Here is a 23,767-nt window from a genome sequence, read left to right as displayed (position 1 = left end):
ATTTTTATCCTCATTCAAAGTAGAAATCAGGTTAATGATGCATTGTCTGATTTTCTGTCTGAAATGAGCAAGTTGTGTAAGTTGGTCAAAGGTCAAGTTTCGGTCAACTGCAAGTTTACTGAAAAAGAAATGTCATGTTTAACTTTTACAGAAAGATACTAGAGAATTGACTCCACGAAGTCTGAGTTCTTCATAATATCTTCTGTCTGTTCTTAAACAATCTAATCTTTTTCCCTTGACTTTTAATAACCTCCTACATCACAAAAACACACCTCTGTTTGGTCAACCGACCAATCAGAAAGGTCTCAAATGAACCGGAAGTGACCTCTTTTAAAAGGTGCAACACTTCCTAGTTCACGGAAGTTCTGGGGAGTTCAGGAGAACGCTGAGAGAATGCTGTGAGTTGGTTCCGAGAGCAGCAGAGTTCAGAATGCTCAGGACATCTGCGACTAAGCTGAACAAGAGAAGTTCAGAGGAATTATGAAGAAGTCTGTTCTAGGATGATCTCACGACTCCGAACGGTTTTTGCTATTCTTACGGAGACGCTGAAAAGTGGCTTGAAGTGGAACTTTACGCCGGAACTGACATATCTTCAGAAAGGTAAAAAGTCGATCTTCAACCGCAAAGCGTACCGTTGGGTAAGCTGGGCCCAGAAGGAGCGTGTTGTTCTGGTTATAACAGACAAATTCCCTCACCCATCTCTCTCAAGATAAACCTCATTTTCCATCTTTAAAACTCTTCTATTCTGCTAGCAAATCATTCCAGATATTTTCAGAAATGTCTGTTGTAAAGCTTGAACCCAGATACCATGGCTTATGGTCTCTGAAAGCTTGCTAATTAATTATGCTGTTGTTTTTTTCAATTTTGCCAAATTAATGTAAATGTTTGATGTTAAATTTTGATTCTGAAAATAAATGACCACATTCATTTGATGGGTCAAAGAAAATTAACGTCTCACGTTACATTTTTAATTATTCAATGCACGATATTATTCAGTCCAGAAAAATGAATGAATCTGTTTAATTTATGAATACATCACAGTATATGTTCATCTACTTTATGTTACAATATGTTTTAAAAATCAATAAATACAATAAATGTATTCAAGAGATGTGTTCTAACACTCCTCAGTAACAGTCAGATAACATAATTACCAATTATTTATTTTTAACATTCTGTTGGGGTTAATTTTACTTTTTTATATATTGAAAATGTGATGAAAGCTGAAAAACAGTCATGGGATGCCACACTGAAAATATAAAAATATTTTTTATGGAAAAGGAAACCTAATAAAGTAACCAGGAGTTATGAAACAAATTTGGCAATAAAAAACATTTTGATGGAATTTTTTTGTTAATTTTAAAACAGTGGATAGTAACAGAAAGCCAACACTACAGGAAGGTTAGGCTTAGACTACTGGAGGACAAAATGACCTCATCTCCTTAAATGAATTGTTCAAATTGAATAGTTTTCATTTGATACTGTTTCTATCTTAGCATGTGATTCTTGACCTGCCATTGTGTAGCTGTTACTATCAAACCCATCCGGTTGAAGCAGATGGTCCTCTTGTCCTGATCCTGGTTCTGCTAAAGGTTTCTTCTTCATGAGGGAGTTTTTCTTTCCACTGTCGCCTTCATGCTTGTTCAAGATGAGAGTTCAGTGATGGAGTTAACTCAAAGCTGCTCCTCAGATAAATAATGTTCAATTATTATTTTATAGATGAATGTTTCTGTTCACTGCCCTGAGACGACTTCTGTTGTGACTTGGCGATTTACTGTATAAATAAACTGAGTTGAATTGAATTAAAAAGTTGGGTTACCATATCAAAATCCAAGATGGCTGCACCATATATGTATATATGTAAACCTTGTGAGCTGAACAACTTAATAACTAAAAATAAGCAACATGCCCCCTTTAATTTTGGTGTGTTGCTCCATCTAGGCATAAAAAAATGTAACATTTGAACAATGGGTTGCCTCATCAAAATCCAAGAATGCTACCAACATATACATGTAAACCAACCACCCCAATCATTTGAGTATTTTTTGCTTTCTAGTTTGTATATTGCTTGAGGATAATTTCTTCAAATGATTGGGGTGTCTGAAGATTATTCTATGGCGATCAAGGCCACCGTTAGCCACCCCCTGGCTCTGCCATTGCGCCTGGTTGTACATAAAATTGCTCCCTCCACTCATTCATTCATTCAAGCTTTATTTCTACAGGTTAATCCCATTGAGCCTCGAGGACTCATTTACAAGAAAGACCTGAATCCTTAACAAGGAGTGATGACAACAGTGGACGACGACAACAATAGACGATCATAAAAGAGGCATACAAATTTAATTTTTTATTTCAAATTAAAATTATATGGCAACCAAAAGGAAAAAAGTAGCAAACCCCCCCCCCCCCCAAAAAAAAAAAAAAAAAAAACAGCTAGGCGGTGTAGACTCACCAGGATCTGTCTCCACAATGTAACTCCTACCCACTTAAATATCTTGCGCCAAAAACATTAAGGTTTACTTTTTCATTCAACCTTTATTTAAACAGGTTATTCTCATTGACTTACATTCTCACTTACATTCCCTGTTCAGTTCCAGACCAGAAAAACATCCATCCATCAGCTTTACCCGCTTTTTTTTCGGGTCGCAGGGGTCATTGGTGCCTGTGTCCAGCCATCACTGTGGGAGAGGCAGGGGACACCCTGGACAGGTCTCCAGTCCATCACAGGGACACATGGAGACAAACGAGACATTCACTATTCAACTCAGAGTCAGAGTCAGAGTTTCTTTATTGTCATTCGCACCTCATGTGGTACATGTGGTGGAGCGAAATTATGTACACAGGGTCCCAGTTACATCCAACAATAAAATGTATAAGAAAAACAGTAATAACATCTAAGATATGAACTAAGAAAAACATCAACTAAATATACACTAAGCACTCATAACATAAAACATTGAACATCAGCACAAACATGAACATGAGTCTGTGAGCAGATGTGCACGCATGAACACATCAACATTGAAACAGATCAGCAGCAACATGAAACAGATCAGCAGCAACATGATATGGTTTTTCACAGTGATTATTCTAGTTAGAGATTCATGAGTCTAACAGCCTCAGGGTAGAAGCTGTTCCTCAGTCTAGTGGTTCTACACTTAATGCTCCTTAACCTCCTTCCTGAGGGGAGCGGGGCAAAAAGTGTGTGTGCTGGGTGGGTGGGGTCCTTCATGATGCAGGTGGCCCTCTTCCTGCATCTGGAGGTGTAGATGTCTGTGATGGTGGGGAGACTGACTCCAACAGATTTCTGTGCAGCCTTCACCACTCTCTGCAAAGCTTTTCTTTCTGCAGCTGTGCAGCCTCCATGCCACACATTGATGCTGGAGCACAGGATGCTCTCCACTGCACACCTGTAGAAGGAGGTGAGGACTGAGCTTCCCAGACCAGCTCGCCTCAGCCGTCTGAGGAAGTAGAGTCTCTGATGAGCTTTCTTGATCAGGCTGGTGGTGTTGTTGCTCCAGCTGAGGTTGTCATTCATGTGTACACCCAAGTACTTGTAGCTGGAGACCACTTCCACCGCAGATCCTCTTATGTTCAGGGGGGTGTAGGTGTTTTTGTTCCTTCTGAAGTCCACAATCATCTCCTTTGTCTTCTTCACATTGATGTGAAGGTTATTCTCTCTGCACCAGCTCTCCAGGTGTTCCACCTCCTGCCTGTAACTCCCACAGAGACAGGAGACATCAGCGTACCGCTTCTTAGATTAGCCACTGCTGCACACACCACTAGTAGATGTTTGTTTGTCTATTCAGACTAAAAAGTTAAATGTACTTTCTGGACCAAATAATTTTACAAGTTTCAAGACAATGAGAGCGAACAGGCCCAGATACAAAATGTCATTGAGCTAAATATGTTGCAGCAATCTTTTTTATAAAGCTGGTTGAACACTTTTTTTCTAATGCCTTGAAATTATGCATAGCAAAAAATAAATAAACTATAGATCATTGGTTTTTAAAATTTAAAAAATCTGAGACAAAAAAATGGAGACCTACTACCGGACATTATGTGGACAAAAAGGATCAATGAGATCTAATAAGATTTACACACACACAGCTCCTCCAGGAATATCAAGGTGAACGTGAAAATACAGACTAAGTACATAAACTTCAACACTGCATCGAGGATACAAGGATTTTTTATTGTCATTCACGTCACATGTGGTACATGAGGTGGAACGAAACTATGTACACAGGGTCCCAGTTACATCCAACAATAACATGAATTGTAAAGAAAAACTAGTAAGATCTGAGTCATGAACTAAGAATATACATTCACTAAATTAAGAATACACTAAGCACTAATGGTACAAAAACAATGCACCAAAACAACAACAGCAGCACGAACATGAGTCTTTCACAAAAAAATTTAAAGTATTTATAAACCATTACGGCTCAAAATTGGAATGAAGTCATTTAGTAAAACTAGTAGTGATACTTGTCAGACAGTTACTTGATGTAACAAAGTAATCTTTTTCCAGTGATGTGGGCTTGCACCTCATTGTTAATGAGTAAAGTAAGACGTTTGGAAAACTAAACATTTATTTTGGGGACCTTGTTTGGCTAATGGCATCCATCAATCAGTCAGTCCATCAGTCTGTCCGTCCATCCAGCCATCATCTTCCAGTTGTTCCGAAGTCGGGTCGTTGGGGCAGCAGCTTGAGCAGGGGGGCCCAGACATCTCACGGCCACCTCTGTCTCTCCAGCGTGTTCTGGGTCTTCCCCGGGGTCTCCTCCCAGTCGGACATGCCTGAAGCACCTCCCTAGGGAGGCGCCCAGGAAGCATCCTTACCAGATGTCCGAACCACCTCAACTGGCTCTCCTCGATATGGAGGAGCAGTGGTTCTACTCCAAGTCTCTCCTGATAACTGAACTTCTCACTCTATCTCTAAGAGAGTCCAGCTACCCTGCAGAGGAAACTCATCTCAACCTCCTGTATCCACAATCTCATTCTTTCAGTCACTACCCAGAGTTTGGACCAAAGGTGAGAGTAGGAATGTAGACCGACCGGTAAATCAAGAGTTTCGTCTTACAGCTCAGCTCTCTATTCACCACAACGAACTGGCACAACATCTGTAGTACTGCAGACGCTGCACCAATAGCCTATATGCCACGGGTAGTTGTGACATACTTCTGTTTAAATTTCAGACACGAGGATCACTTCCGTTTGCCTCCTGCTCTCATTTGTTTTTAGCAGTAGCTGCAAGAGTTGTATCATGAAGAAGACACTGAAGTTAAAATATCTCCGCGCCGCTGGTACAACAAGTGAGTTCTGTTGTGTGCCGATGTGTCCAGTGAATAGCAGGTACAATAGAGTGCTTAACATTTTTCAGTCAGGTCATCTGGACAGTTTCTTTTTTTTTTGTGTGTGTGCTGAAACGTTTCGCCTTCGATCCAGAAGGCTTCATCAGTCAAGGAAACACACAACAAAACTGATTCTTCCCCCAACAGCTTACTCCTAAGTGGAACAAACCAGTTCTGCTTGTGATAAGATGGTCTCTTTGGTACTCCCCCTCCTCCATTGCCGGCCCTCTTCCTTGTTGACTGTCTTGTCAAACTGGAAAACTAAGTGGTGCTTTCCTTGACTGATGAAGCCTTCCGGACCGAAGGCGAAACGTTTCAGCACAAAAAAAGAAACTGTCCAGATGACCTGACTGAAAAATGTTGGATTGTATACCTGGATTATTGAGCATGGACTTTGTTAATAAAGTGCTTAGTTTTTTCCATTTTCCAGCCACGATTCGTGGCTAACCGCAGGGAAGACTTAGCCATTTAAGCTAACACTTGGGGTTTGTAGCCGGGATTTCAAACCTCAGGATATTCAAGAGCCAACATCAGAAACGAGAAGACGGTGGTTAAAAAAGTGAGCGGTACCTGCACTGTTGGAGTGGAATAAGTTCTCCCTTCCACTTACACGACCGGGGGTTTGGGAGAGAAGGCAAAGAAGACAGCGAGGAGGAGAACACACCAGCTGCAGACCTCTGTAAGAAACACGATTATGCCTCAGCTCCAGACCTTGCAGTTGTACATTTGGTGTTGGAGTAATGAGTGTTTTGCTACAAGTTTGTAACTACATACTTTCAAAAGAATATTCAGATTTTAACATGCATTTTCTAATCTGTAAAGATTTTTATATACTCATACTCAGTAACTTCAGTGCTGTTACACCCAGGGCCAGATTAACACTTCACTGTACCCTGGGCAACAATCTTCAAGGGCCCCATCATCACGACCCCAGAATCACCATAATCTGGCAAAATACAGAATAAATGACCATAATATACAGTAAATATACTTAAAATTCTAACTATCAAGTGTATTTTTATGTAAAAAACTCCAAATGCTCATTGACACAAATCATCTAGACTGAATTAAGTTGAACACACTTTGAACACCACATGACACCACATGTGCACTTGTTTAGTAACGTGTTGGCCACTGGTGTCAGAAGCATTTATATATGTGTGTGTGGGAGACACACTGATGGGGGGCGTCCTCCCCCAGAAAATTTGAATAAAGTAGATGCCATTTCCTGTATTCTGGTGTATTTTAATGGTTGTGTAACATCTAGTTTTACCTACACAAGTAAACACTTGGAACACTTGGGATTCCCCTGGAGGAGCTGGTCCAAGTGTCTGGGGAGAGGGAAGTCTGGGCCTCCCCACTGAGGCTGCTACCCCCGCAGATGGATGGAAGTAAACACTTGATTCAGTAACTATTTTAGAGCTAATGGCACAACAAGAAGTAACCTGACCAACAGCTGATTCAATAATTAAAAATATTATATATTCAAAGGTGACGATTTGATGCCCACATTAAAATTAAATATCTGTAACTTAGTTGAATTCAAATGTAATAAGATTATCAATGAATAACAAAGTCCATGCTCAATATTCCAGGTATACAATCCAACATTTTTCAGTCAGGTCATCTGGAATTATTCATTATCAATGAATCCAAAAAAGTTCAATCTGGTCCTCTGGACATTCAAAAAAAAAAACAAAGCAAAAAATATAGAAACGTTTCGTCTCTCATCCAAGAGACTTCCTCAGTCTGAGGTGCTGTTTTCAGATCAGTCTCTTAAATAGCACCTTCTCAGAGTGGATCAACCAGTTTGCTGCTGACAACCAAAACCAGCTGGTTTTGGTTGTCAGCAGGTAAGGGGCGTGTACCATTTAGAACATGTGGCCTTCATCTTACCTGTTGCAGGTTACCATACCTGTTTGAGTGACCTCATACATGAGCTCTGACTAGATCAACAAGGTAACTGCTTTTCAGAGTTCATGCAAATGCTAGTTTGTAAACCTATACATTGCCACCAGTTGTGCATTACATTCTTATTCCAGCAAAAATAGTTTGATTTTCCTGCAAAAAAAAGCACATTTGTCTGCACTGGAAGCTCTACAGCTAGCTGCTGCTCTTTGCACATGAAAATAACCAGGGTTTGTGCAAACAACTGTAATGCATAACCTGTCGACAGCATGAAGATTTATAAAATATAATTTACATCATTCGCTATAAAAATGGACAGAAATCCATTTGGGTTGTATCCCCGTCTGATCTAGGGGTTAGCTAATCAGTCTTTTCAAAATTAAACGTTATTTCTCCAAACTAAGGTTGTTCAAAGATCTATCAACAACCGGTAAGATATTAATTGTTTTAAAACTTTTCCAAGAACCTTTTACAAAAGATCTGAAATATCACTTTTAAATAACCCTAAGAGAAATTTCCTTTTGGAACAACAAACCTACTTACAGTGGTGCTTGAACATTTGTGAAGTCTTTATAATTTTCTATATTTCTGCATGAATATGACCTAAACATCATCAGGTTTTCATACAAGTCCTAAAAGTAGATGAAGAGAACCCAGTTTAAAAAATGAGACAAAACATTATACATGGTCATTTATTTATTGAGGACAATGATCCAATGTTACATATTTGTGACAGTAAAACTTTGTGAATCTCCAGGATTATCATTTAATCTGAAGGTGAAATTAGAGTCAGGTGTTTTCAATCAGTGGATGATGATCAGGTGTGACACCCTGTTTGATTTAAAGAACAGGATCTATCAAAGTCTGATCTTCTCAACATGTTAGTGGAAGTGGATCATGGAGGAACAAAAGAGATTTCTGAGGAGCTCAGAAAAAACAGTTGTTGATGCTCATCAGGCTGGAAGATGTTACAAAACATCTGTAAAGAGTCTGGACTCCACCAATCCACACTCACACAGACTGTGAACAAATGGAGGAAGTTCACGAGCATTGTTACCCTCCCCAGGAGTGGTGGACCATCAAAGATCACTTCAAGAACAAGGTGTGGAATAGTATGAGGTCACAAAGGAGCCCAGGGTAACTTCTAACACCTGAAGGTCTCTCTCACGTTAATGTTCATGAGTCCAGCATCAGGAGAACACTGAACAACAATGGTGCCATGGCAGGTTGAAGGAGAAGACACTGCTAGAACATGGCTGCTCGTCTGCAGTTTGATAAAGATCACATGGACAAGCCAGAAGAATGTTGGAAGAATGTTTTGTGGACAGATGAGAAAAAAATAAATATTTTTGGTTTAAATGAAAAGTGTTCTGTTTGGAAAAAAGAAAACAGCATTCCTGCAGAAGAACCTTCTCCCATCTGTGAAACGTGGTGGTAGTATCATGGTTTAGGCCTGTTTTGCTGCATCTGGGCCAGGACGGCTTGTCATCATTGATGGAACAATGAATTCTGAATTATATCGGAGAATTCTAAAAAAATTAAACTTGTCTGCTGGATTCCTTAGAGAACTTTACTAATTGTCTTTTATGTGAATGTTCCTGTAAAGTCCCTGAGACAACTTTGTTGTGATTTGGTGCTTTATAAATAAACTGAGTTGAATTGAATTAAAGGAAAATGTCAGAACATCTGTCCATGAACTGAAACTATGAGAAGGTGGGTCATGCAGCAACACAATGACCCTAAACACACAAGTGGTTCTACCAAAGAATGTTCAAGAAACTATAAAGTAACTCTAAACAAAAAAGAAACTCTAAACTACTGGAAAAAAATTGTGGAGTCTCAGTTGAAACAGTTTTTGGGGGATCACGCTATCTTAGAGTTATTCCAATCTGGCGTCAAATCTCTCCATAGCACTGAAACTGCTCTACTGAAGGTTTTTAATGACATTTTCATATCCACAGATGCAGGTGATTCTGTGCTGCTTGTCCAGTTGGACCTGACATCTGCTTTTGACACCATCGACCACAAGATCCTCATTTCTAGACTGGAGCAGTGGGTGGGCATCACAGGGTCAGCCCTTAAATGGTTTGGGTCCTACCTCTCTGACAGAACCTTCTGTGTCAATATCAAAGATTTTAGTTCGGCATCGACAGCGCTCCAGTGGGGGGGGTACCACAGGGGTCCATCCTCGGTCCCCTTCTCTTTTCTTTATACCTGCTGCCACTAGGTGCTATCTTCCGCAAACACGACATACCCTTTCATTTCTACGCCGATGATTGCCAAATTTACTTCCCCCTGAGGCACAGAGGCACACGCTCTATTCAGCCTCTTCTTGACTGCCTGGCTGACATCTGGGACTGGATGGCTTTAAACTTCTTAAACTTCAATGAGAAGAAGTCTGAAGTCATGCTGTTCCATCCCAGTGGCTCACTCATGAACCATGACATTAACCTTTTCTCTCTAGCCCCGCTAGAGAAACAAAAGGTCACAAATCTGGGGGTGATAATGGACCCGTCCTTAAAACTCAACAGTCACGTAAACATGATGGTGAGCAGGACTGATCAACAGTTACTGGAAATGTTTGGTTGCAGTTATTGCTGCACAATGGTGGGGGTGGGCGGGTTGTCACACCCGGTACTGAAAGCAAAGGTTCACATACTTTTACAACTAATATGTAATACTGGATCATTTTCCTCAATAAATAAATGACCAAGTATAATATTTTGTCTCATTTATTTAACTGAGTTCTCTTTATCAACTTTTAGGACTTGTATGAAAATCTGATGTTTGGGTCATATTCATGCAGAAATATAGAATATTATAGTCTTCACAGTCTATCAAGCATCAACCACTGTTCCATTATACTGGTTGCATATCTGAATATACTGGTTGCATACCTGAATATATTTCCAAACTTATGGGTATCTCTGTTTACCTTTTAGGTTTATCGTGCTCTTGGATTAAATGAGTCGGAGATTGAGGAGTTCTTCTCTGGACCAGCATTTCTTGCCTGGAACCGCATGGCAAACATGAACAAGTTTGGTGGGCCTCTGCCACAGTCCTGGCATGTGAACCAACTGTACCTCCAAGTATTCACTCCTCCTTGAAAGTCAAAACACTTTAAAGCTTTAATGTGTACTAAGAACAGTTCTTTGTTTGACAACCTTTAATGATGAAATCATTGACTCAGGATGAATGAACCTTTAGCACAGTGTCAGTTTCTGTCTGCTTTATGCTTGGTTTCAAGTAAGAGAAACACAACTGGACATATTAAAGTGTTATTGCATTCAGGCATGTACTAAGCATTGACCAGAATGGTCCAGTGGTTAGTTATACCCCTTTTCCACTGTCACGGCGCGGGTCAAATACTTCCGGCTCAGCCTGTGTTTGAGGTCTTTTACATTAATACTTCATACCGGCTCACCTCCCTGAATTCTGGCCCGGCTTCTCAAGGGGTCCAAGCGAGCCGAGCCGTGACGTCAGAAACACTGTCGGTCACTGATTGGTCGGGGGGAGGAGTTTGTGGAGTCTTTCCAAATAACCCGATACGCCATTTTTCTCTACCACCTGCCATTAGCCATAACTCGAGGAGCGTATCTTTTAGTATTTTGAAGCTATACAAAAACAATAAAATCAAAGCTGTGGTCAAATGCAGAAGTGCAGGTGTTGTTGTGCTTGGTGGTCGACGAAAAAAGTCAAAGCGAGCTAGATGGAGGATTGGAGGGTGGTTTGGACACGGCCACTGCTCTACTTGAATCATTTATAGAAGATGGTGTTTTCTAACTTTAAACATATTTTAAGTTACTCATCCCATCGGTTCTGAACATATTTTTAACTAACAAAAGAGGCTGACCAACTGACTATTTAATAAGTAATACTTTTATGTTTTTAAATTTAATGAAAGACAAACCTTTAAAATTTAAGGACAAAATTTAATCTAATTGTTTTCAAGTCTGTATCTTATTGTAAAAGCAGTTTCAAAGATTACAGCACAGTGTGATGTTTTGTAATTTTAACATGAACCTTGTGCATATCTGCAAATAATAAAAGTGAAGATATTTTTAATACATCTTTATAGTAAAAATCTATACTAAAATAGAAAACACATGGGTTTAAAGCAGCAGGGAAGGCAGTAAGGTAGGATTATTAATCCGGTTTAAAAGATACAGCTCATGAGGTACTCCATTAAAGCATGACATCTCTTCCACAACATCCTGTGACAAAGTCTTCACGGTGTTCTTCTTCTAATACGTTTAGTGGTGGCTAGTAAGTAGCTTAAGGGAGCACTACCGCCACCAGGTGGTAAGACGAGTTGGATTCTGGTCCCCGCCTACAGAGCCGGTCCAGAAGTGTAAATGGAAACACGATGACACACGAGCTGATCTGAGCTGACCCGAACTTACCTGATCTGCACCGTAACAGTGGAAAAGAGGCATTAGACCCACTGATTGGCCTGTTGAGGACATGTTCTGTATGTACATGTTTTCAGGTGATGACGACATCCGAAGCACTACGACAGATGGTCTGAGCTCAGTGTATGTCCACATAATGACCTGTTGAAGTAATTTAAAACTGGACAGACAGTAGGTGTGGAAAAAGTACCCAAAGTCCACGAAGAGCACTTCAAAAAGGTTACCAACAATTCTCGATTTTTGGAACCAAAGTGAACTCACCGACAAAACAAAGTTAAGCTCCTAGACAGAGTCGTGGAAATGACATTTTACAGTAAAATACGTTGTTTTTTTTTTTTTTTGGTCAGATAGATATGTTGGGACCAGCAGTGTGTCTGTGCTGCCATGTCACCACCCCCACCCCCCTTTGTCTTCTTCACATTGATGTGAAGGTTATTCTCTTTGCACCAGCTCTACCTCCTGCCTGTAGCTGGACTCATCATTGTTTGTGATGCATCCCACCACCGCTGTATAATCTGCAAACTTTACAATGCGACAGCCTGGATGGGTAGCTGCACAGTCATACGTGAGCAGAGTAAACAGGAGAGGGCTCAACACACATCCCTGAGGAAAGCCAGTGCTGAGGGTTATGGTGGAGGAGGAGAAGTTGTAGATCCTCACTGACTGGTCTGTTTAAGAAGTCTAGTACCCAGTTGCAAATGGAGGGGCTTAAGCCCCCAGTATATTGCCGCGTACATCCATACGCAGAGGTACGCACATACGTACGCAGAGGTACGAGTGTACCCCACAGGGCATGTCCGTGCAAAGCTCAAATTTTTATGACCGCATACGCGTACGCGGTGTCGCACAATAAACTGCCCAGCGACGGACTGTTTTGTATGCGAAACCAATGCATTAAATTCCCCTTCTTCAATTCAATTCAATTCAATTCAAAAATACTTTATTAATCCCAAAGGGAAATTATTTGTTGTTGTAACTCGTTATCCTCATTTCATTAAGAGGTGTTATAGATACTGATGGCTGTAGGCAGGAAGGATCTCTTGTAAAGGTTCATCTCACAGTGGTAGTGGTAGGTCCATCCTTCATCTCTGATCTGGCCTTTTCTTTTGTTTTTTTGCCAAGAGGCAGTGATCTCTTCCTTCTCCGTTGATGCCATGACTGAAATGGTAAGAAATGAAGGAATTTGTCACGAGCGAATTAAACTCAGGTCCAGCATGGCTGCGGGAGGGTCTGGAGATTTCCTGGTGGGCTGGTCTGATGTGTGGGCTGTAGAGCCAGCACTCCGTTTTTTTGGGGTTTTTTTTAGATCTTTTTATTAACAACATATAAACACAGAACACCGCTGTGGTTGAGGCTGCTAGTGCTCTTTTTTTTTTTTCTTCTTTTTTCCGACCTGTCAATCAGTCCAGTAGGCGTGTCAGCAAATGACCAATCGGCGACCTCAATTTGTCCCGAAGGTAAACGCCCCTTGTCTGTGAAGCTGCTCTGCAGCTGCTCGGGGTGTATGCTGGAGTACAAAGACTGAACCCTCTGCGTACAATACATATGTACGTACGCATGAATGGACGTACGCGGCAGTATACTGGAGGCTTTAGTCCTAGTGTGAATAGTTTGTCCGTCAGGGTTTGGGGGATCATGGTGTTGAAGGCAGATGTGAAGTCCACAAAGAGCATACGGACGTAAGAGTCTTTCTGCTCCAGGTGGTTGAGCGCAGTGTGGACCACAGAGGAGATGGCGTCTTCTGTTGATCAGTTTTCACGGTACGCATACTGATGAGGGTCCTCGTTGATGTTGATGGTTGTTTTGATGTGGGTCATGACCAGTTTTTTTAAGCATTTAGCAACTATTGGGGTGAGGGCCACTGGCCAATAGTCATTCAGACCAGTCACTGTAGAGCTTTTTGGGACTGGAATGATGGTGGCAGTCTTCAGGCAGGTGGGAACTGTCTCCAGAGTAAGTGAGGTGTTAAAGATGTCTGCCAGCACCTCGCAGAGCTGATCGGCATAGTCTTTCAACACTTTTCCGGGGATGTTGTCTGGGCCGATTGTGTTGTGCGTATTAATCCTCCTGAAGGTACTCCTTACTTCTGCTGAGGTCACGCTGAGATGCTCTTCATCCGGTGGTGAGTCTGGTGCTGTGTGGTCTGCTCGGGTCTTCAAAGTGTGCATAGAACTTGTTGAGGGCATCAGGCAGAGATGGATCTTTGGGACATTGTTTGCTCCTTCCTTTATAATCTGTTATACACTTAATGCCTGTCCACATGCTCTGAGGGTATTGTGAGGTGAATTGACCCTCGATCCTCTGTGCATATGTGGCCTTGGCCTTCTTAATACCGTCAACCAGCTCTTTCCTTGTCCTTCTCAGCTCCTGTGAGTTTCCAGACCTGAAGACAGTGTTCCTGGCTTCCAGCAGGGTGCATGCACCTCTGCATTCAGCCAAAGTTTTCTGTTTGGGTAACTTTTAACATATCTAATGGTGGAGACAGTGTGAGTACATGTACTAATGTAACCCAGAACTGAGGATGTGTATTGGTCCAGATCAAGCAATCTTCCATTTTCAGCAGCTTCTCTGAAAACCTGCCAGTCTGTTCGATCAAAACAATCTCTCAGTATGGGGCCACTGTCCTGGATCCAACATTTAACTTTCTTTTGTACTGGTCTGGAGCATCTCAGCGGGAGCAAGTTAGCAGGAGCCATTAAGATTGAGATGTGATCAAAGAATCCTTGGTGGGGGCGGGGTTTGGCTTTGTATGCATTTTTTACGTTCATGTAAACACAGTCCAGCATGTTGTTTCCATGTGTTGGTATGCCCACATGCTAGTAAAAACTTGGGAGGCAGTCCTTTAGGGGCCGTTTACACGGCGCGTATTTTGAGTGCATCTGCAGCTTTCTCTCTGCGGTTCTGCTGATCATTTACACGACACCAGTGGCCCCCCTCTTTGAATTCGGTTTTTTGCTGACACCCCGCTGATAATGTAAACATCTCCCGCTGAGGCTTTGTGTTAAACCACATGCGCACGCGCGGACCGACACTATATTTCTATCAATATGGCGGCGAATACACTGCTTTCTGAACTACAACTGATGGAATATATTTTTAATCTCGTAGTTAATCTACGTCAGATTCCAGGTGCTGTGACTGACATCTGTGTTGGAAGAGACACAGTCTGATCCAGTTGTAATGTCGCTGTTTATAGAACGAGGCACGCGCACACGTCGCGCTGCACTATAACATCTAAATGTGCTAAATAATAACAGTTTAATAATAATAAACAGTATTTATGTTAGTGTGCGAGATATAATGAAGCTCTGAGCTAAGTGAAACTATCTGGACATTATGTAATTCAAATTTAAAATGATGCTAAACATATAGCGTGAACACTTAAGTTGAAAATGAAGACATCAGGTTTAATTTTTATTTATTTATTCAACACCACAAACTGTATGTCACACAAACACTGATAATTAAACTGAACACACTATTAAAACACGTTAACTGAACTTGAATGGATTGAATAAAAGAAATGAGGGGAATTTTAAATAAATAGTTCATCCGACAGCTCTTTTCGACGTCCTCCTGCACTGCACCTGGGCCGAGCCTCGTTCAGAACCGGTCCGCCTGGTGGAAGGACAGCTTCTTCTTCTTTCAGGAAAAAATAAAAACTCAGTTGGTTGTTTTGTGACCGAAGTAAACACAAGCTAACATTATTAAGAACATTTGATTTACCTGCTGTAAAACACCTACTGATTATCGCGGAGTAAAGTCCGACATCGTCAACTCTGTTCTGGTCCACTCAGCGACCGGTGTGGAGCTGTTAGATGAAGCGGTCCTGCTTGGCGTCAAATCTGTCGACTCATCCAAAATCCAGCCAGAATCCAGCTTTAACTTGTTACGTTACGTTGTTGTTAGCTGGTTAGCTCACAGGAAAACGGCGTGCCGAGGCAGCACGCATGCGCATTAGGTGAAGGTACAACATTCACAGCGCCATCTAATGACCTGGCATGGTAACTACAACGGATTCGGGAGGGTGGGGGGGGAATCGTCCGGATGCATGTAAACCCAAAATGCGACCGTGTCAACGCAAATATTTTCCTCTAATTAACATACAAAAAAACCTATGTTTCCCCCCCATCGTGTCCTTGTAAATAGGGCCTCAGATCCACATGATTAAAGTCTCCAGCCACTATGTAAAGAGTCTCAGGGTGTTTGTTCTGCAGCGAGCTGAGGAGATCATGGAGCTCCTGCAGAGCGTCATTAGCATCCGGAGGAATGTAAACAACGGTAATGAAAGTCACTGTGAACTTGCGGGGTAAATAATGAGGCCGACATTTCACTGTTATTTGCTCCAAAGCCTTCGAGCATGAGCTATTTACAACAGTACAGTTTGTGCACCAAAGTTTACTCATAAATGCACACTCTGCCTCCCGTGATTTCCCTGTTAGTTCGCTGCAGCGATCCGCTCGAAAAAAGAGTGTCATCCAGCTGAAAGACTGTATCCAGTGTTTCACTTGTAATCCATGTTTCTGTGAGGCAAAGCACCGCACACTTCATCATCTCTTCTGAGGCACTCGCTCTCAGACGAAGCAAATCCATCTTGTTGTCCAACGAGCGGACATTAGAAAGAGAGATGGCACTGGGAGTTTTCTGGCTTTAGCGTTAGCTCTTAGCCTCACCAGAAGCCCCTCCTGGTGTCCTCTTCTTAAGCCGGGAGCAGCGCTTCCTCTTCTGCCTGTTGGAACGCCTCTGCTGCAGCTTCCAGGGAGATGACTTTAAGATCTGCATTCTGCCGAGCGTAGTTTTGAGTTTGAACAGATGTTTGGTTGAAAGACAATACCAAGGTGTGGTCTAAGCAGGGGCAGGACCTTTTATGTCACTGACAAAGTGCTGTCTCACCAGGCGTCCTTGAACTAGAGGGAACCTAAAGCCATTTTCCATGGATCCCTGCACCATGATTCCAGGAGGAGTACTATGGGTCTCTCTCCGACGTTTCTCCCTTCAGCACCGATGGCCATCCATGGTCATGCACCACATATCTCTGAACGTGGTATGATGCCACTCATCAGTCCTCCTGGTCTTCCTGGTTTCATCGCCACACCAAACCCAGCCTGGGACTGAACCTGCAGTCCAACTGACCACAACTTTAGTGCGGTTTGTTTTGTCTTAACGTGAACCTTCACACCACGTGTCTCCTTGCATACTTCTCAACGTTTACATGACTCATTGATTCAGGTGAACGTGGCACACATCCTTGAATCTCCACAGCGATGATGCAGAGAGTAGCTGACATGCTGTGTAAAGCTACAAAAGCTGAAGTAGTTTAAAAAAAATCATAGTTTGATGCCTGAAATCAGGTTTTAAATTCTATGTGCACTGATTTACATGTGCAATGAATATTGTTAATTTTTGTTTGTTTATTTTTTGCAGTTTAAAATTTTAGAGCGCATGAGAAATTTTGGCATGATGCCTGTGCTGCCAGCGTTCTCTGGAAACGTTCCCAAAGGAATTCTCAGGTACTCGTCCTTGTGTTGCTGCTGTTTGAATATTACACAGTATATCTGAGCTATTTTCAACAAGTACAACAGATTTATTAATTGTTGTTGCAAATTTTATATATTCATTCTTTCAAAACTAGATTTCAGTGAATGTAAAATGGAAATAAACCGTCCTTGTGTTTCTAATATTTGATGTATTATGAAATACTAAACAATCAAATGATCCTTACCAGGTCTTCATTTTAAGAGAATATGACCTGGTTTTGTGATGTAAATGATCAGAGGGGCTAAATTATTAGTATTCAAGCATCTTTTTTGTTATTTGACCATTAAGGGAAAAGGCCAGTACACCGTCAAATTTAGGGCTTTATGTAGCAAAAATAATCTAATAATTTCCGGGCTCTAAAATAATTCAAAACTATCCTCAAGCACACAAAAACACTCTGCAGATTCTGCTGCGAAATGTTTCTTAAACAGCAAGTGGTACGCTGATGCCCCCGTCACTGAGGGATTCGACTAGTGAATGCTAGTTTTTGAGACGAGTGCTGTTTTTTTGACGTGTTAAACAGGGAATGTAAGTAAACCTTAATGCTCTTTGTACAAGATATTCAGGAGTTACACTAAGAAGAACAGAGATTTTTTTTTTCTTGTCCAAGGTGACGCAGAGTGATGGATCCTGGTGAGTGGAGGGAGCAATGTTATCCACATTTGAGGGAACTATACCTATTTATGTATAGTTGGGTCCCTCCGGAGACCCTGGGTCCTCATATGAGGACATTGATTTTTTTTTTTTTTTTTTAAGAGAACTGCTTATCATGAAAAGTTTAAATTTTATTTTTAGAGTAATTGGGACCTTCTGACCCCAGTTTACAAAGAAAAATATAAAATGCAAAAATAAACCACAGACCAAAAACATGCATGTTAGGCTGATTGGTAACTCTAAATTGTCCCTAGGTGTGAGTGAGAGAGAGAATGGTTGTTTGTCTCATTTGTCTCTACGTGTCCCTGTGATGGACTGGAGACCTGTCCAGGGTGTCCCCTGCCTCTCCCACGTTTATGGCTGGACATGGGCATCAGAGACTCCTGCACCCGATAAGGAAGAAGTGGGTAAAGATGATGAATAGATGATGGTTCTACTAATCCATGTATCTTGGAGAAAGAGAAAATGCACATGAAACAGAAGCTTGGGTCTCAGGAGACAATCTAAAAACTACAAATACCTCAAATGATAGGGGTGTCTGGTTTACATATATAAGGTGGAAACCATCTTGGATTTTGATGTAACAACACAGTTTTCAAATTTCAATCTTTCTTATGCCTAGTTGCAGCAGCATACTTAAATAAAAGTCAGTGCCTCACTTGTTTGTCAAGTTCTCATGCTCACAACATGCACGGACGGATGGAGGGTATTTCCATTTCCCACTTCTCGCCCTACGATGGGGGACAAAACAATCAAAATGGAAACGCAGTGTGTGAAAAGCTAAGTCCACCCCAAGTTTCAACAGCTCATGAAGCCACATCTAACAGCAGTAACTCTCAGCAGTGGTTTTCTGTAGGATTTGAGCAGTGTCCCACATGGTTTTAGAGCAGTTTTGGTCCACTGAGGCGTGTCAAGTCTGAGGTGCAGCTCTTGGTAGTCACGTCTCTGAGCATTGCACAGTCTCACCTCAGGGTGAATTTGCTAGATGATCCACCAGGAAGATTGACAGCTGTGAATAGTCTTCGCCAGTCTTGTTGACAATCGAACGTTTGATGTACAAACTGGATTCCAAAAAAGTTGGGACACTAAACAAATTGTGAATAAAAACTGAATGCAATGATGTGGAGATGGCAAATGTCAATATTTTATTCATAATATAACATAGATGACAGATCAAAAGTTTAATCTGAGTAAATGTAACTTTTTAAAGGAAAAATGTGTTGATTCAAAATTTCACAGTGTCAACAAATCCCAAAAAAACTTGGGACAAGTAGCAATAAGTGGCTGGAAAAAGGAAATTGAGCATATAACGAACATCTGGAAGACCAATTAACACTAATTAGGTCAATTGACAACATGATTGGGTATAAAAAGAGCTTCTCAGAGTGTCAGTGTCTCTCAGAAGCCAAGATGGTAAGAGGATCACCAATCCCACCATTGTTGCGCAGAAAGATAGTGCAGCAATACCAGAATGGTGTTACCCAGCGTAAAATAGCAAAGACTTTTAAGTTATCATCATCAACCGTGCATAACATCGTCAAAAGATTCAGAGAATCTGGAACGATCGCTGTGCGTAAGGATCAAGGTCGTAAAACTCTACTGGATGCTCGTGATCTCCGGGCCCTTAAACGTCACTGCACCTCAAACAGGAATGCCACTGTCAAGGAAATAACAGAATGGGCTCAGGAATACTTCCAGAAAGCATTGTCAGTGAACACAATCCACCGTGCCATCCGCCGTTGCCAGCTGAAACTCTACAGTGCAAAGAGGAAGCCATTTCTAAGCAAGCTCCACAAGCTCAGACATTTGCACTGGGCCAGGGGTTATTTAAAATGGAGTGTGGCAAAATGGAAGACTGTTCTGTGGTCAGATGAGTCACGATATGAAGTTCTTTATGGAACACTGGGACGCCATGTCATCCGGACCAGAGAGGACAAGGAGAGCCCAAGTTGTTATCAACGCTCCGTTCAGAAGCCTGCATCACTGATGGTATGGGGTTGCATGAGCGCTTGTGGCATGGGCAGCTTGCATGTCTGGAAAGGCACCATTAATGCAGAGAACTATGTTCAGGTTCTAGAACAACATATGCTCCCATCTAGACGTCATCTCTTTCAGGGAAGACCCTGCATTTTTCAACACGATAATGCCAGACCACATTCTGCAGCAATCACAACATCATGGCTACGTAGGAGAAGGATCCGGGTACTGAAATGGCCAGCCTGCAGTCCAGATCTTTCACCTATAGAGAACATTTGGCGCATCATAAAGAGGAAGGTGTGACAAAGAAGGCCCAAGATGATTGAACAGTTAGAGGCCTGTATTAGACATGAATGGAGAGCATTCCTATTTCTAAACTGGAGAAACTGGTCTCCTCTGTCCCCAGACGTCTGTTGAGTGTTGTAAGAAGAAGGGGGGATGCCACACAGTGGTAAAAATGGACTTGTCCCAACTTTTTTGGGATCTGTTAATGCCATGAAATTTGGAAACAACAGATTTTTCCCTTAAAATGATACATTCTCTCAGTTTAAACTTTTGATCTGTGATTTGTGTTCTATTCTGAATAAAATATTAGATGTTGGCACCTCCACATCATTGCATTCAGTTTTTATTCACAATTTGTTTAGTGTCCCAACTTTTTTGGAATCCGGTTTGTATTTACTTGTTTTTAACTTTAGTTTTAGTATGTTTCTATGTTGTTTTTCCTAACCCTAACAGTTTTTATCATAGTGGAAGGATTTGAAAGAATAAAAAGACTTAAAATATGGACAAATCATCCGTTTTAGTGAGAGGACAGGTTACAGGGACGCTTCAGGACCATAGGGACTTGAAAGGGCTGGGAATTCTGGGAACCATCTACAGCCTTAATGTTTTAAGATACTAAAGTTTAACTTAGCGTGGTGATGTCACACACAGACTTTAGAGCTGTCTAATTCTTCCTAAAGGTTTGCAAACAAAGGTGTTTTTTTTTACAAATCTTCCATTTTATATAGTTTATACATCAGATGTAGGCATTTTGTCTTCTTTCTGTTAAATATATCTCATGTACAACTTTGGTTCCTCCTGTGAGAGCAGAGGCTGCTCGCTTGAAATATCTGATTTCATTCTTTATTTTAGGTGTGTACATTTTGTAGTGGTAGTTTATATGTTTAAAACAAACAAACAAACAAAAAAAATCCTTGAAGAGCTGCATATCGCCCACTGACAGTAATGCTAGATGTTTTGAGTAAGATCACCTTACATGGAGGAACATCTGAGCCAGAAGACCAAATTTTACCTAAATATTTTTAGAACTGACAGAGTTCTAGTATTTTTTTGTGTTGGACTCCAGAAGTTAATCATTTGCAGGTACACTGGGTGCACATCCAGTTTGTGCAAGTTTCATTAAAATCCATCCAGTGGTTGATGAGATATTTTGTTAACGCATACACACGTGCACACACAAACACACACACGTGCACAGACCAAAACACAATCAGCTGCTTTCACCTTTCAGTGGCTGACATTTAAAAAACCCAGCCTTGGTCTGCATTTACCCTTTAGTTGAAAGTTCTGTGTACAGGGCGACAGGTGCTTTGTTTTACTAGCTACCATGGTTTTATTTGTTGTAATGATTGAAATCATTTGATTGTTAATGACTGTGTGCTAACGTGCCATATGGTTCGAGTCAGTAGTTCTCCAGTTTTCGGTCTGAACTTGATGCCTGTTTGTGTTCCAGGTTGTATCCAAAAGCTAACGTAACCAGACTGAAACCTTGGGCTCATTTCAACTGCAGCTTCTCATGCTCCTACATCTTAGACCCACGGGATCCACTTTTTCTCCAGATTGGCTCTCTCTACCTGTCCCAGGTGGTAAAACAGTTTGGCACAGATCATATCTACAACACGGACACGTTTAATGAGATGACGCCGCCGTCGTCTGACCCCGTGTATCTGTCAGCCGTGAGCCGCTCTGTGTTTGCCTCGATGACCGCAGGTGAGCTTGCGGCTTCACAACAAGCTGTTCTCTTTAAAGCTGACAGAGCTGCAGGGCTCATCAGCCGGCTCCACGCTTACGTTTGGAAAAGCAAGTGCAACAGAACGCTAGCTTAAAGGAGCAAAAACATAGCTAAAAGCTAAATATAATAAGTGGCTAATTAAACATCGCAGACTGCTAATTGAAAGCAAAAAGTAGCAAAATACTAGCTAAACATAGCAAATAATATTAGGAGAAGGAGCAAAAGCCTCAGTAGAAACAAAAAGTAGCCAAAGGCTACCTATAAGCTAAACGTAGTAGAATGTTACCTAAAGGCTAGCTTAAAGTTAGTAGCAACAATGTCCTAAACGTAGCAACAAGTTAGCTAAAAGAAGCAAATGAAGATAAAAATAGCAAAGCCTAGCTAAAAATGACTTTGAGGAGCAAAAGACTAGCTAAAAAAAGGTAGTAGAATGTTACCTAAAACTAAAAGTAGCAAAATACTAGCTAAACATATTTAAAAAAAAAAGTTAAATCTGGTCCTCTGGACATTCAAAAAAACAAAACAAAAAAATTGTAGAAACATTTCGTCTTTCGTCCGAAAGACTTCCTCAGTCTGAGGAGCTGTATTCAGCTCAGTCTCTTAAATAGCACCTTCTCAGAGTGGATCAACCAGTTTGCTGCTGACAACCAAAACCAGCTGATCACATGCTCAAGAAGGCCCATCAGCCTAACAATGGATCATTAGCACCTGATGGCTGTTTACTATTCACAGAGGGCTGAGTGATACTAGCAATCACAGCATTGTAAGAGGGGGACAGTTGAACCCAGAGGCCTCCCAGAAAGGCATCATTAAACAGGGGTGGAGCCTCCAGGTGAAAGACCAATGAAAGACAAGTGTTTTTAATACAAAAACCGCCAACCTTCAAATAATCATGTTCAGTTATGCACTCAATACTTGGTCGGGAATCCTTTTGCATGAATGACTGCTTCAATGGCAGTTTTTCAGAGAAGTTGCTGAAAATGGAGGTTCGCTTGATCTTGACCAATACACATCCTCAGTTCTGGGTTACATTAGTACATGTACTGACACCGTCTCCACTATCAGAAATGTTAAAAGCTACCCAAACAGAAAACCTTGGCTGAATGCAGAGGTGCGTACCCTGCTGGAAGCCAGGAACACTGCCTTCAGGTCTGGAAACTCAGAGGAGCTGAGTAGGACAAGAAAAGAGCTGGTTGCTGGTATTAAGAGGGCCAAGGCCACATATGCAAAGAGGATCGAGGGTCAATTCATCTCACAAGACCCTCGGAGCATGTGGAGGGGCATTAAGTGCATAACAGATTATAAAGGAAGGAGTGAACAATGCCCCAAAGACCCATCTCTGCCTGATGCCCTCAACAAGTTCTATGCACACTTTGAAGACCCGAACAGACCACCCAGCACCAGACTCACCTCGCCACCGGATGAAGAGCATCTCAGCGTGACCTCAGCAGAAGTAAGGAGTACCTTCAGGAGGAGTAATCCGCACAAAGCAACTGGCCCAGACAACATCCCCAGAAAAGTGTTGAAGGAATGTGCTGATCAGCTCTGTGAGGTGCTGGCAGACATCTTTAACACCTCACTTACCCTGGAGACAGTTCCCACCTGCCTGAAGACTGCCACCATCATCCCAGTCCCAAAAAGCTCTACAGTGACTGGTCTGAATGACTATCGGCCAGTGGCCCTCACCCCGATAGTCGCTAAATGCTTTGAAAAACTGGTCATGACTCGCATCAAAACAACCATCAACATCAACGAGGACCCTCATCAGTATGCATACCGTGAGAACCGATCAACAGAGGATGCAATCTCCTCTGTGGTCCACACTGCGCTCAACCACCTGGAGCAGAAAAACTCTTACGTCCGTATGCTCTTTGTGGACTTCACATCCGCCTTCAACACCATGA

General features: G+C 41.7%; 1 protein-coding gene across 1 annotated transcript in view; it reads left to right on the top strand.

The window, feature by feature from the left end:
• naglu (N-acetylglucosaminidase, alpha) overlaps positions 1-23,767 on the top strand; it is a 36,099-nt gene that overhangs the window by 5,474 nt on the left and 6,858 nt on the right. Inside the window, exons 3-5 of the mRNA XM_037690743.1 lie at positions 10,208-10,354; positions 17,102-17,187; positions 21,585-21,841. Of these exons, the coding sequence (XP_037546671.1) occupies positions 10,208-10,354; positions 17,102-17,187; positions 21,585-21,841 (490 nt within the window). The remainder of the gene's footprint in view (positions 1-10,207; positions 10,355-17,101; positions 17,188-21,584; positions 21,842-23,767) is intronic.

The sequence above is a fragment of the Nematolebias whitei genome, chromosome 17 (assembly GCF_014905685.2).
Source record: "Nematolebias whitei isolate Nwh7 chromosome 17, NemWhi1, whole genome shotgun sequence".
Classification (NCBI taxonomy): domain Eukaryota; kingdom Metazoa; phylum Chordata; class Actinopteri; order Cyprinodontiformes; family Rivulidae; genus Nematolebias; species Nematolebias whitei.
Note: the sequence above shows the minus strand (reverse complement) of the source record. Positions and strands in the feature narration are given on the sequence as shown.